At 34.3% G+C, this 12728-nt stretch overlaps 2 protein-coding genes across 2 annotated transcripts; one reads left to right on the plus strand and one right to left on the minus strand.

Annotated features, from left to right (window-relative positions):
- Positions 1 to 2103: 2103 nt before the first annotated feature.
- LOAG_02025 (hypothetical protein) lies at positions 2104 to 5915 on the minus strand (the record flags this gene model as incomplete). The annotated part of the gene is made up of 15 exons (XM_003137563.1): positions 2104 to 2220; positions 2494 to 2617; positions 2789 to 2879; positions 2961 to 3051; positions 3216 to 3340; positions 3600 to 3720; positions 3875 to 4021; positions 4225 to 4287; positions 4412 to 4516; positions 4624 to 4749; positions 4898 to 5026; positions 5127 to 5227; positions 5304 to 5488; positions 5729 to 5813; positions 5864 to 5915. 15 exons carry the CDS (start codon positions 5913 to 5915, stop codon positions 2104 to 2106), a joined length of 1662 nt encoding a protein of 553 aa, XP_003137611.1.
- Positions 5916 to 8228: 2313 nt separating this feature from the next.
- Positions 8229 to 12413, plus strand: LOAG_02026 (lectin C-type domain-containing protein; the record flags this gene model as incomplete). Its single annotated transcript, XM_003137564.2, has 7 exons — positions 8229 to 8259; positions 8331 to 8395; positions 9164 to 9325; positions 9583 to 9728; positions 9834 to 10014; positions 10501 to 10647; positions 11008 to 12413. The coding sequence occupies 7 exons, from the start codon at positions 8229 to 8231 to the stop codon at positions 12313 to 12315; spliced, it is 2040 nt and encodes a 679-aa protein (XP_003137612.1). The 3' UTR covers positions 12316 to 12413.
- Positions 12414 to 12728: the final 315 nt, after the last annotated feature.

Here is a 12728-nt window from a genome sequence, read left to right on the forward strand (position 1 = left end):
AATTGACAATAATTACGGTGTGACTTTCAAGGTTTTAAAATTGCTGCGGTCTAGGTGTTCAGCCATCACCCTTCTCAGTTCATTCAGTGGTGCTTCTGAAGACCATATGAATTATAGATGTTACCAGCGGTAGGATTATTTACCTGTACTCGGTCCAAGCACTTTATTTCGAGCATGGAGACTTCTAAGATATTTCTACCGTATTTTCATGAACTTCGAGCACTTTGAGCAATTGTATGTGGTGACCTTATTAGACATACTGATTCTGTACACTTATCTGTCACACTTTTAGGATGGGAAGCAAGGGAGTATATCGAATTCATAGAAATAAAAGCAATGAATTGGGGTAAGAACAAACAAACAATTCTAACAGAAACTGCAGAACCTGCCATAGTGAAAGAGCAAGACTGTCAAATACTATTAAAAAAGTTTTTTTTCTCTCCAACACCTTTACCCATGTTGAATTTACCATTGCACACTGAATTTATTCAAGAAAATGATTTAATTACATGTAAAGTATAAGTGCTTTAGTAGATTTTGCAATTTCTTGTGGCATAAAGTTATAGAAATAAGAGAAAGGCTGATAGTCTTAACCAGCTGAAATTTCACTGTCGCGAATAAAGACGAAAAGGTTCTGTGAGAAAGATAAATATAAAGGTTCATAAATAACTGTGTTGTGACATACTAACTTATATTTACCAAGTTGGATCGTGACTAAGATTTGAAAATCATCCAAATTTTTTTCTGTGCACGTAGGGTACTATCGCTATGCATAGAATTGTATTTGTGCTTATTGTTTGTAATGTGCGCTAACAAAGGTGCTAATCCATGTAAAAGTTGAACCACATTTGCGAGGGATATGTGTACACACCCTCCACACAGAAGGATGACATTTTCCTTTATTTTTTGCTTTTTGTTGCGATCTTCGGATTTATCTTGTGGAGGAGTTTTGAAACTTATTTTTACGCTTATTTTTATTTTTATATTTGCGACTGTGACGTTAATATCATTTAACTGGTTTAATTATCCAAGTTTCAGGTGGAAACAGAGAAATTTGCAACTCTGTGTCACGTTCCGCAAGACACTTCCAAGAGTACAAAAATTTTCCACTTAATCCACAACTGGTGCCAAATTAACAGACTGTAAATGAGCAACTTATTGTGTAAGGCAGGGAAGGGGCAGTGACAGTAACCTTATTAGTATGGAATTTAGAAATGTTGAAAAACCAATTAAGTAAACAATCAACGAGCAAATGAGTTATAAAAATATAAAATCGTTGAAGATCGTGCATGGAAATGAAGGATACTTGAAAGCACATATCTGCTTAGTTATACTTGATCTTATTTCCATCCTTTACCTTTATGCACACCAGATGGGTTGGTCAGCCTCTCTTTATGTTATCAACAATTCCTGCATTGTATCACCTCTTGCTTTCCCAGTACCGGTAATTCTTTTCAGCGCTGGATAGCAATAGAAGAACCCATCTCATTCCTATGGTGACATGTTCTCCCAGTTTTACTTTCACTATAAATCACTTCTCAACGAGTTACCATATTTAGAATGCAAATTAATAAAAGTAACAAATAAATATCAAATACTTCGTGCGTTAAAGTCAGTTGACTTTTCATCTACTTTCCTCCATGTTAGATATTCTAAAATTGACCCGTCCAACTTTTTCTGCTCCACTTTTTTTTAAAACTTTAGGACCTAGCTAAGACTTTCCTTCAAAAAGTGATGTCATACACACCTATCCCGAAAATGCTCGATATATAGAAATATATCTTAAAGCCATATACAAAAGGCGTATTATTTCGAAAAACAAAAGTGTCTCAAAATCGATTTGGAAAAAATGATTTGTAAAATCATTGAAAAATATGCTCATAGTTTATATTAAATCAGTTTAGAATATGATATCTTCAGTTTCGAAAGAGTAAGAGAAACTGACAAAAAACAAAGAATTTGAATAAATAAAGCAGGAGGGGGGAGGAGGGGAGGGGATGACGAATATGGGATGACGAACAGATTCCTTGACAATAAGAATGTAACAAAACGATCTCAATATGAAAAATTGGATGAATTGAATTTCTACATAAGAATACGATATCAAATTTTGGAAACTTCCAGCGACGGCGCGGTGTAACATGCATCTAGGTAACAATAAGCTAAATCATTGATAAGCTGTTTATCCGGAATAGTTGCTGCAAGACCATATATAACAGCCTGCAAGATCACAGTTAATTCTCATCTTCCATTTGATTTTCAAAACTTGTAAGAAGACATGATATACATAATTAGGATATTGATAACAACGCCTCAAATATGCCTGAAATGCATGGAAAAAGGAAGAAAATGGGATTCGAAGACCATGTAAAGCATGGAAAATACTCAAAAGAAAGCCATCCAAATTTTTATGACGTCCTGCTATAAATCAGTGTTTTTATTTTCCGAATCAATAAAATAGTTTAGAAACAATTTCTCTTCCTGGAAAAATACCATATTTGAATGTTTTCCTTCGTCTGGATCATTCATCAGAGTAAAAGCAACTTTTCGTAAATCATCTATGAATGTTCGCCATGCATTAGCAAGTACCGTGTTATAAGTAACACAAATGTGTGCTCTGAAATAAAAAGGCTTTAACCATTTCCTGAATTCATTTCAAAAACATTATACACTAATGTTGTTGTTTCATATGTTTTACAAATAATTTTTTCCTGTAAACTACTCAGCAAGGTTTGATTTCTTTTCCGATAACTTCCGAATCATTATGCAAGGATTTCAAAGAGCTTACCCAGCAGGATTTTGGATAGAATTCAAATTCCATCCAAGAGCAGACATACCATCCACGAGGGCATAAATATTGAAAACATCACTAGTAAACGCTATAATGGATACATCAGGCGAACCAAGAAGACGAAGACCATCGACATCATTTTAAAACAACAAACAATCACTTTGCTTACTTGAGTTTGCACAAAATTCAAAGTTGTCAATTTTTAAAGATGAAGGTATTTTGGATTCTAGAAGTCCGGATTTTTTAAGCAAACTAAGACTCTGGAAATAAATACATTTTGTATGAAACATCGAACAATTTAAAATTGAATCGATTTTATGGTACATTAAAAAGACATTTGCTTAAAAAAGATGTTCCGGGAATTTCAATCTAGCGCTGTGAATTATTAGTTTATTCCAGGAATTATTCATTCCTGAACAATTACCATAATGGCAGAACTAATCCGACGAGCACACTGAATGATTTCCTTTGTTCGCTGCACATAACCAGAACGTCCAAAAGAAAGCAAAGTAGCCCAAGCTAATGATATTGCTAGACCAGAACGACTTCCTAAATGCAAAGTGATAAAAGAATGGTACATCTGACTTTCAATTAATAAATAATTTTCACCTACTACTTCCTTATTCAAAAGAATAAAAGTCCTACACCAACACCTGCTCAAAAAAAGTTAATTATAAAATCCATTCTACAATTTTGTCAATCACAGAAACAACTACTGTTACAAGCACTTATTCCTTTATAAAGCTGCAAAGAAACAAACCATTTAAGGCAGTAAGACTTAAAAAAGACAAAAAACAAAAAAAGACACCTGCAAAAGTCGGTGTAGCATATATACCCCCCGTCCATTCTGGAAAGCACATGTATTGATGATGTAAATACTTTCCTTCCCGATAAAGTATCACTGAGGATCCTTTTGGAGCATAGCCATACTGAAATCGATTTCGATTTATAAAGTTGAAATTTGGGAATAAATGAACTTCTCGCCGTTTTCTGAGAGGAAGTTAAGAATGCATTTTTGCTTCAGCTGAGCAGCAAAACAAAAAACCACAAAAATAGTGCAGAAAAACTAAAAAGAAAGCAAACCTTATGTGTATCACATGATATTGATGTAACGCCAGGCACACGAAAATCAAATGGCGGTAACGGATAGCCACATTGTTCCATAAAAGCTATCAAGAAACCACCTAAACATGCATCAACATGTACGGGAATATCATACCTTTGCCCAAGCTGAAAATGAAAAGAAGATTCCTTTTTATTTCAAGTCATAAATACGATATTATATAAAGAAGACAAGGGAAAAGGCGATGACTTTTCAATTTACAAAATCTCTCAAACGTTTCTCAAAAATTTAGAACGAGAAGAAATAAAAAATATTAAACATCTTTAAGTGAGCACTTCCAGACTAGATACTTTTGCATAATTAAATATACTTGTGCGATTTGTTCAATGTCATCCATTGTACCAGTTGGAAAGTTTGGTGCTGACCCAACCAGCTGAAAAGTGAGAAGAGATAAAGGACTCGTGTAATCTACCTCGAAATATCTGACACAAATCCTATAAATTCAAAAACTAAAAGGTTTTTGAAGACGCCCAATAATGTCTCTCGAACAAACTTACAACACATGTATCACTAGATACAGCTTGTTTCATTCTATCTATATCAACTTTTTGATCATTCCCAACAGGTACATGTCGTATTCGCATACCAAATAAATGTGCTGCCTGAACATAACATGAAATAAAGGAATTTTACAGAGAGTTTTCAAAAATAAAGTAAAGACGGTTTTAACATCCATTCTTGAGTAACAGTAATTACAAGGAAAGTTAACCTTGTCAAATGCTGCATGTGCAGTGACCGGGACTAACATTTCTGGTTCCGATATACCCTTAACAATTGCATAGTTACGGTAGGAAAGCATTGCCAATAAAATTGACTCAGTTCCACCAGATGTTACCTATAACAACAACAAGCTACCAAGTTATTTCCATTCTTTCAAACTGAAAATTTTAGTATTAGTATAAAACATCAATTTTTCTTTCTTAAAATTTATAATTTCTTCCTTTGGCTTTCTGAAACTTTAATAAGCAAATGTTTATGTATACCGTTCCACGACAGTTTGGTCCTCCATGAAATAAGTTTGCAACAATATGAACAACCTCAGCTTCCATTTTCCGACATCCGGCAAAGATATCCGGATGAAGTGGATTTGCAAATGCATAAATGTCAAATATCTATAACAATAACAATTTTGTTAACAGAATCTTGCCAAACAACAGATTTCTTCTTCCATCAAGACCTTTAATTTTTAAAATTTCTGAGATTAATAATTACTTTTGAAAGTAGATCACTTTGTTCCCTGTCCCGATCGGTGTATACGGCGCCACTCACTTTACCCGCTATAACATCGAGCTCTGTCATTGCGTTATATTGTTCTAAAAGGTAATTTAAAATTTTTTTGACACATCAGAAAAAATCAGCTATCCACAATAAAACTTTGAAGAAACCTACCTGCTACACCAATAATTTCTGCACTATCCATGCCGCTTTCAGGAAGCGTCCAAAAAAAAAGACCGGTATTATCACATTTGTGGATTTCGCGGAAAATTTTCTGCCGAGTGTAACCCAACTCTTTTTCAAACCTTTTTCGTATGGGAGGTAATGAAGAAATTACAGAAAATACTTTGCCGAGGAGCCTGAAATGCAGAAAAGTTTGTTTGCCTCTCCTAATGTTATCTTAGGGAAAATCCTTCCAGAATTAATGAGAGATGTAAATCGCTTCGGCACTTAAACCAAAATTAAATGTCAGCCAGGACCATACAAAAGTCATATTTCAATTTGCAGGATAATCAACGATATCAGTGAATTAAACCAAACTTTGGTTTAATGAACCTAAGTCCAATTCATAAGCAAATCATGGTGATTATCAAGCTTACCGTGAATGTATTGGTTGCTCCGATGCACGCCATATACGTCGCACACGTGCAAGAGAATGACACCAGCAGCAGTTCCCATGATTAACTTCCACGGTTTTACTTCACGTAATGTCTGGTCTAAGGAAACGAGGATACCTTTTATTGCTATTATTCCTTCTTTCAGAGCAATTTCACACGATTTACGCATCCTGAAGAAAGAAATTTGATTCCCAAAGTTAAGAGAGCAGCTCGCGGGAAAGTGCTTATGATGATAACATTCATTGAGAATTCGAAATGTTAATTATATTGTCAAATCAAACTACGACGAATAAACAATACGGCTTTAATGAAAATAATAATTTATTGATAAGTATTTCAAAAATGGCTGCCGTCCGCACTTCGACAATTTCGAATTTCAGCAATTCCCAACGTCTCACTTAAAGAAATTATTTAAAAGATTCTAAAAACGAACGTAAAAAATAAATTGCAGAAAATAAAATCGCCAACTAATAACGGTAATGGAATAGTACTGATGATTTTAATGGTCTCTTCTGCAGTGAAAAGTGAGCCATAACTGAATAAAAAAAAAAAACAACTCAGCACCATCAATAATATTTCCTTGAAGTGGATGCTGATGTATGAATTAAAATGCTTTGAAAATTTTTGGGTCTTGGCTTGGAAATTGCTTCTAAACCAACCAGTATATATAAGAAGTCCAATACGACATGCTCGAATTTTTACATTAAATTCATTATTAAATAGATAAAACCAAAGCAAGAGGTCCCAAAAAGAAAACCTATTTCCATGAAAACTAATAAATAGAGAGCGATTAAACGCTAGCCAAAAAACATTCAACAAACCGGCTGGATAAAACCTCGAAAAAATTTTCTTTGCATCTTCCATTAACTAGACCACTACACCAAAGACTGTTAATGCTTTTTTGATGAACCATACCGTTCGTTTGAGAGATAAAAATATGTGACAATTAAAAGAAAGCGTTTGTTGGAAATAAGGAGCAAAAAAGAATTGAAAATGCTATTTTGAAATTATGTTTCGACAGCAGCTACAAAAACTCGATGAGAATTAAGAACCACTTTTACGCTTGGATAAACCAATCAAGGGTCAACAAACGACGATCTGAAGTAATGAAACTTAATTTCGACTCAGCATTTTAAAAATGTCACACGTCAATGTATTTGTATTATTTACTACTCCAACAGAACAAAAAAGAACAGAACATACATTATTGGAATATTCAACTCGGTCACTACTAAAACAGTTTCAAAATAAACATTAATGCTGACTTAATTCTATGCATTCAAATTACTTCTTAACGCTAAAAAAAATTTGTTACTCTACCGTTCCTAGTACTTACATCACGGAAAATGTGCCAAATCTTTACAATCCAGATATTTCTTTTATAGGTTTGTGATGGCATTCTAAATTTGTGTAATATCGTCAATTTATTTCGTGGTGGAAAAGAGACATAAGTTTCTGCAAAAAATGCATTGAAAAAGTGATACTGGTGTAGTATTTGTGACTATGGTCACCACAAAATTTGTGAAATTTGCGATGAGAACATGAGATAAAATTTACTGTAGATCGAAATTTCCTTTCGTAAATTTTTAAATCCGGTAAAACATCGAAATCCATTAACCAGAACAAAATTTCGCCTTAGCTTTAACGTGGGAGCGAAACCTACAACTTTTTCGTTAGTATTGTAGAAAGCTTCGAAAGATTCGAATTATGATATCCAAAATCACAGGACAAATCCACTCAAGACAACGAAATTCGATTGACAGTGTACTTTAAACTCTTGAACAATTTTCAGAAATTGTTTTTCTCACAACATCCCAAAAGGGATGATTCAACTTGAAAAAGTAGTAGCGATAGTGATAACGAAAGCAGTGTAGTAGCATGATGGTGGCAGTGGTAGTTTGTACAAAAAGCTCACATAAAAAGATATGAGATGGAATCAGAGAAATTAAAGTGGGAATTTTATCTGTCGGGTAAAACGGTATATTTGGGTCACGTCGCTGACCTACAACAAGTCACTTATATAACTGCTGAAAACCCAGTCAAAAAGGAATATCCCAATTGCTCATCATTCTCACCCAATCCAGCAAAACAACTTCGTCGAGCCCTTTCATTCTTCCCATTCTTTCTTTTCTACTCTTTGCCTCTCTTTGACAATTATTTTATTGTTCACTCATATTTTTCCAAGAATTATTAGAAAACTGCTGAAATTCTACGTCATTAATACGCTTTCGCCAGAATTAATAAATGTTAATGAATTTAATAACAGTTTTCTTAAAACGAAATTAGAAATTTTGCAAACTTTGAACTTCAAGCCCATACCAATACTCAACCTTACAGGAATTAACTATCAAAACCATAAATTGCGTTCTACCAACATAATTCACAATACCTTTTACTAGCTCCAGGTGACGTACCACTTTGTTACTTTCTCTGCCACAAAAGACTTTTTTGTGGTGCTAACCTGGTGGAAAGCAAACCGATCATGTACAAACGATGGTTCACCCATTTAACAGGTATCTTTTAAATAAGTTATATGACAACAATATAAGCCTGAATTTTCGCTCATATAATACTAGCATTTCAGTTACCACTGCCATACTTTTCGCACAGACTGAAAGTTCAGATTCGACGGTAAAAGGACGACAAATGGTATGTATACACAATTTATTGACTGGTGGACTAAATTTAATCAACGCAAAAGTAAAATTGAAATAACTCAAGTATGAAGAGACCCAAGATCACCGTCATCTGAATTTCTAAACACTCATTTTTACTGTTTGTTTTTCAAATATTCCTGACAGTAAATTGAAATAAATAATAAAGTGTTACCACCCCAGTAAACCATCTTTCACAGCTAAATATTCCTAAACATTTTCTGGAATATTTACGAATAATTGGGTTAAATTTCTGGCTGACTCCCCATTGAGTATGAATAATATACCTACACGACTCAAAATTTTTTACAAAAATTCCACGAAAGCTTTAGAGAAATTAGAGAATATTTTTATATGAATCTTATCAGAAAATCTGAAATAAAATTTAGAGAACATTTTTATAAGAATATTAAAGAATATTAGAGACGCTTTAGAGAATATTTTTATATGAATCTTATCAGGAAATCTGAAATAAAATTCCTCCAAAACTTGACTTATCAAATCAATTCTAAAGGAACCGAAAATTGTTTTCCACGAATTTTGACCCGAGCCAAAAAAATAATAAAGTAGAGCTAATGCTCTTTGTTGGTCGACAGAATAAACTTTTACTTATAGAACTAAAATTCAATTCAATTCTAAACCAATTTCCAATCCTCGTGAATAATAGAAGAAATGAGAAACACATCCTTGAATAGGTCATATGTAATGATTGTACTAAATTCAAAAAAAAGCAGGAAAAGTCAATTTCTTATTTAATTTCCAGCTTATTTCGCCATTTTTTCAAAACTACGGCACTTCTTGGATTGCTGGTCCTGAAGGACATCATTATCAATTTCATCGCAGTGAACAGTCCTGGAACATGGCTCGAGAATACTGTCTTGCTTTAGCTTCCGATCTCGTTGTTATAAAGAGTTTGCAGCAGATAGTATGTTTCCTTTCATTACTCTTGGAAATAATTTGTAAAACCACAAAAGAAAACATGACGATTCATCAAAAGCTACCATATCAGTTAATAAGGACAAGACAGAAAGATACCCGGGAACTCCGCAATAATGTGGCAGAGTGTGGTAGGTTAACACATTCAACTATCTTGTGACACTGACTTATCATGTTTTGAAATGAATGGTTAGCTGAATCTCTAGAACTAATTTGTTTAAAACCAAAAAGTGATTCACATTTTAGAATTGGCTAATATCACACTATCCACCCAGTAATTCAATAATGCCTGAAAGGACTGCACAAATTGGACTTGTTCTAGTTGACAAACAAAACAGTGCTGAAAAGGAGTGGAAATGGGTGGATAATACGCCGCTGAATACTACCTATTTGTTAGCTATATACTGTTACTGTAATTAAAAATTATGACTACTAAAAAGCTAATACAATCGGCCAAAATTCAAAGTCCAACTCCAAAACTAATCATTTAAATTTAGAGAGTGGGAAATATTGGTAACAAATATCACGGAAAAAATTCTGCATCCTACAGAACGTAGCCGATGTGCATTACTGAGCATTGATAACAGGGTATTAAAAGCCATACCATGTGACCAAACGCCAGATTTCGACTATACAAACCGATTCATTTGTCAACGAAGTGATGAAAAGCATCAAGAAGTTCGTTGTTAGCTTATAATTCTAAACATTTATGCTCCGATTTGATCGTTTTGAACAATCAACTGCATTACAAGTATCCCTACAATTTATAAGGTTTTCTAACAGTGAAGTTACCGTCATTTTGAAGCGAAGTTCGATGGGCTGTCAAAAAATAAGGAACAAACCATGAATTCCGTAGGAAACAATCCTTGACTGTTATGCTGTATTTCTCCACTTCTCCAGTTATTAATTGAGGAAAATTCCTATCCCATAAAGGCACTTAGCATTCGTTCTAATCCCCGCTCTAACGCCCGTAGTAAGAGCCCAGTACTTACAGGGACGGAAAGGGGCTGCAATACGGAAGACTTTCAGAATGTTTGGAAAAAAACTGATTCGGGCCATTTAAAAGGTAAGAAAAGCAATGTGAGGCAACCGATAAGTCTCCCACATCTTTTGATAACTTATTTTCAAAAAAAATAAAAATTGACAATTCAAAAAATATTATAGCACGAAAGGAAAAACAATCCGTTTTACGAGTTTTTTGTGCAGTTGATAAGTAAACTAAGAACTGATGCAGCAGCAAAACCGGAACCACGAACAGTACAACTACAAGGAGTGAAAACCCAAACCACGAATGTTCAAGGGCGGACGGAAGTAAGTGGATTTGTTTTTCACAAAACAATCGAATAGATTTTTTTTTCAGTATAATTTGCAAAATTCTTTACTTTCTGTGATAAGCAGAAATGGGAATTTTCTTGAACTATCGAATGACACTATAATATTGAAAAATGATGCTTATCACCCCAACCTACATTATTTCTTATCAGTCAGTAGCTGAAAAATTCAAATGGGAGGAAATAGTCACCTCCAAAAGATACACTTCAACATATTCGGAATTCCTCTTATTGTGCAACACATCCCTTTCCTTTGAGGTGAAATTCAACTGCAATCAAAATGAAATTCTGAAAATAAGTTTAGAAAGTTACCAAATTTTGAATTCCTAACTTACTACAGGATTTATCACCTATTAGCAGAAAAAAAGATGTCACCGACGAGAACAAGGAAGACCGCCTTTCGAAGGTCCAAAGAATAATTCCAAAAGAAACTTTAGCAACTGTCGATCCAGATGTCAAAGGAGTTGACGAAATGGATTTTGCAATAGAACAAAAGGAAAAAGGGAAGCAAGAAGCAGAAGTAAAAAATAAAATTGCTAATGAAAATAAACCTGAACTTCGAGCAAAGAATTTTGCCATGAAAGAAAAATCGATGGCACGTAAAGAAAACACCGCGGACAAAGATGTGATCCAGCCACCAAAGCAGAACTTCCAACATTCGAGTGAGTTATGCGGCGAAAATGGTAAAGAACAGAAAGGTCCGCGAACACGGTATGAACAGTTCGGTGATATCTTTCGGAATTTGAATTTGTTTCTCAAGCAAGAAAAAAGCTCGAACTTGCGCGCGCTGCTTGATAATAAGGACACTAACAAGACTCTAGTAGAACGCCTCAAAGAGGTACTACATACCAAAAATAACAAAGAACTGAGTAAGCATGATGTAACCGAAAAAAAAGGAGTGTTGGAGAATGAGGTCGAAGACGAGCAGCAAATCGATGCTAGTATCCAGGAAGTACATGATGTTAGAAATACACTTGCACGTGAAATTGATGATATTAACGACGTCTTTCTATACAAAAATACTCCAACGACATTGCAAAAACTTGACCGAAGGCCTGTTACTACAGATCGCATGTATGGAACGACGGAACCCGGTAAAACGGAAATATATGAAAAGGAAGAATTAGCGGGACGTTCAGAAGTTAATGAGAACAAAATTTATGAATTACTTGGGGAAAAAGTGAAAAGTATATTTGCCGAACGTCTACAAAACATATCTAACCTGGACAGCAATGCAACAAATAAACCAAGCCAAAAAAACAAAGAGATAACGTCAAATACAAGTGAGCATCAGATAAACCGAAATGAAGTTTCAGTGCAGCACAATGTAGCAAATGAGCAAAAACTTGGATCACCTTCACTGTTGTCTACTAATCGAGGGAATAAGGTGAAAGAATATGCTACCGGTGTGCCACATATTTTTATCAGCAATACCCAGCAAACAACTAAAAGATGGGTTAAATCAAGTAACGAGAGTGGAACGTCACTTGCATTCCTGAATGGCAACATCATATTGCTCGAAGAATATAAGCAAGACAGAAACAAAACCAACATAAAAACAGATGTTGAAAAAGCTATATCCAATATGAAACAAAAGCTGGAAAATGTCAGTGAAGAAATCAAACGTCTTTTCTCACATTCACGATGATAAGAGTTTAATTTTTAATACTGCAAATAGCCTCCGCTTAATTTCCTCGTCGAGTCAGGTGTTAATTCGATTTCCAAAACGAGATCTGGACAAATCTGGTTAATAATTCGTATCAAAACAAAATCAAAGTGATCTGTACGTATATTTTGCCAAACAATAAATTAGATCCACCCATTTCAGAGAAAAACCGATATTGCTTTCCATTAGAAGTAGAGATCTTCACTCGAACTTCGTAACAATGCGAGACGCTAAGCAACACCAATTCTGAATTAATTTATATAAAAGCATTTCACTGCGTCAAATATTAACAAAAAAACGCGGAACACAACAAAGACTTCAAAGAAGACTGATAACACATCTCATATTCCACAATTCTTGAAATTCCAGAAAAGCATTTGAAATTTCTAAATGTG

Source organism: Loa loa (genome assembly GCF_000183805.2).
Source record: "Loa loa unplaced genomic scaffold supercont3.25, whole genome shotgun sequence".
Taxonomy (NCBI): Eukaryota; Metazoa; Nematoda; class Chromadorea; order Rhabditida; family Onchocercidae; genus Loa; species Loa loa.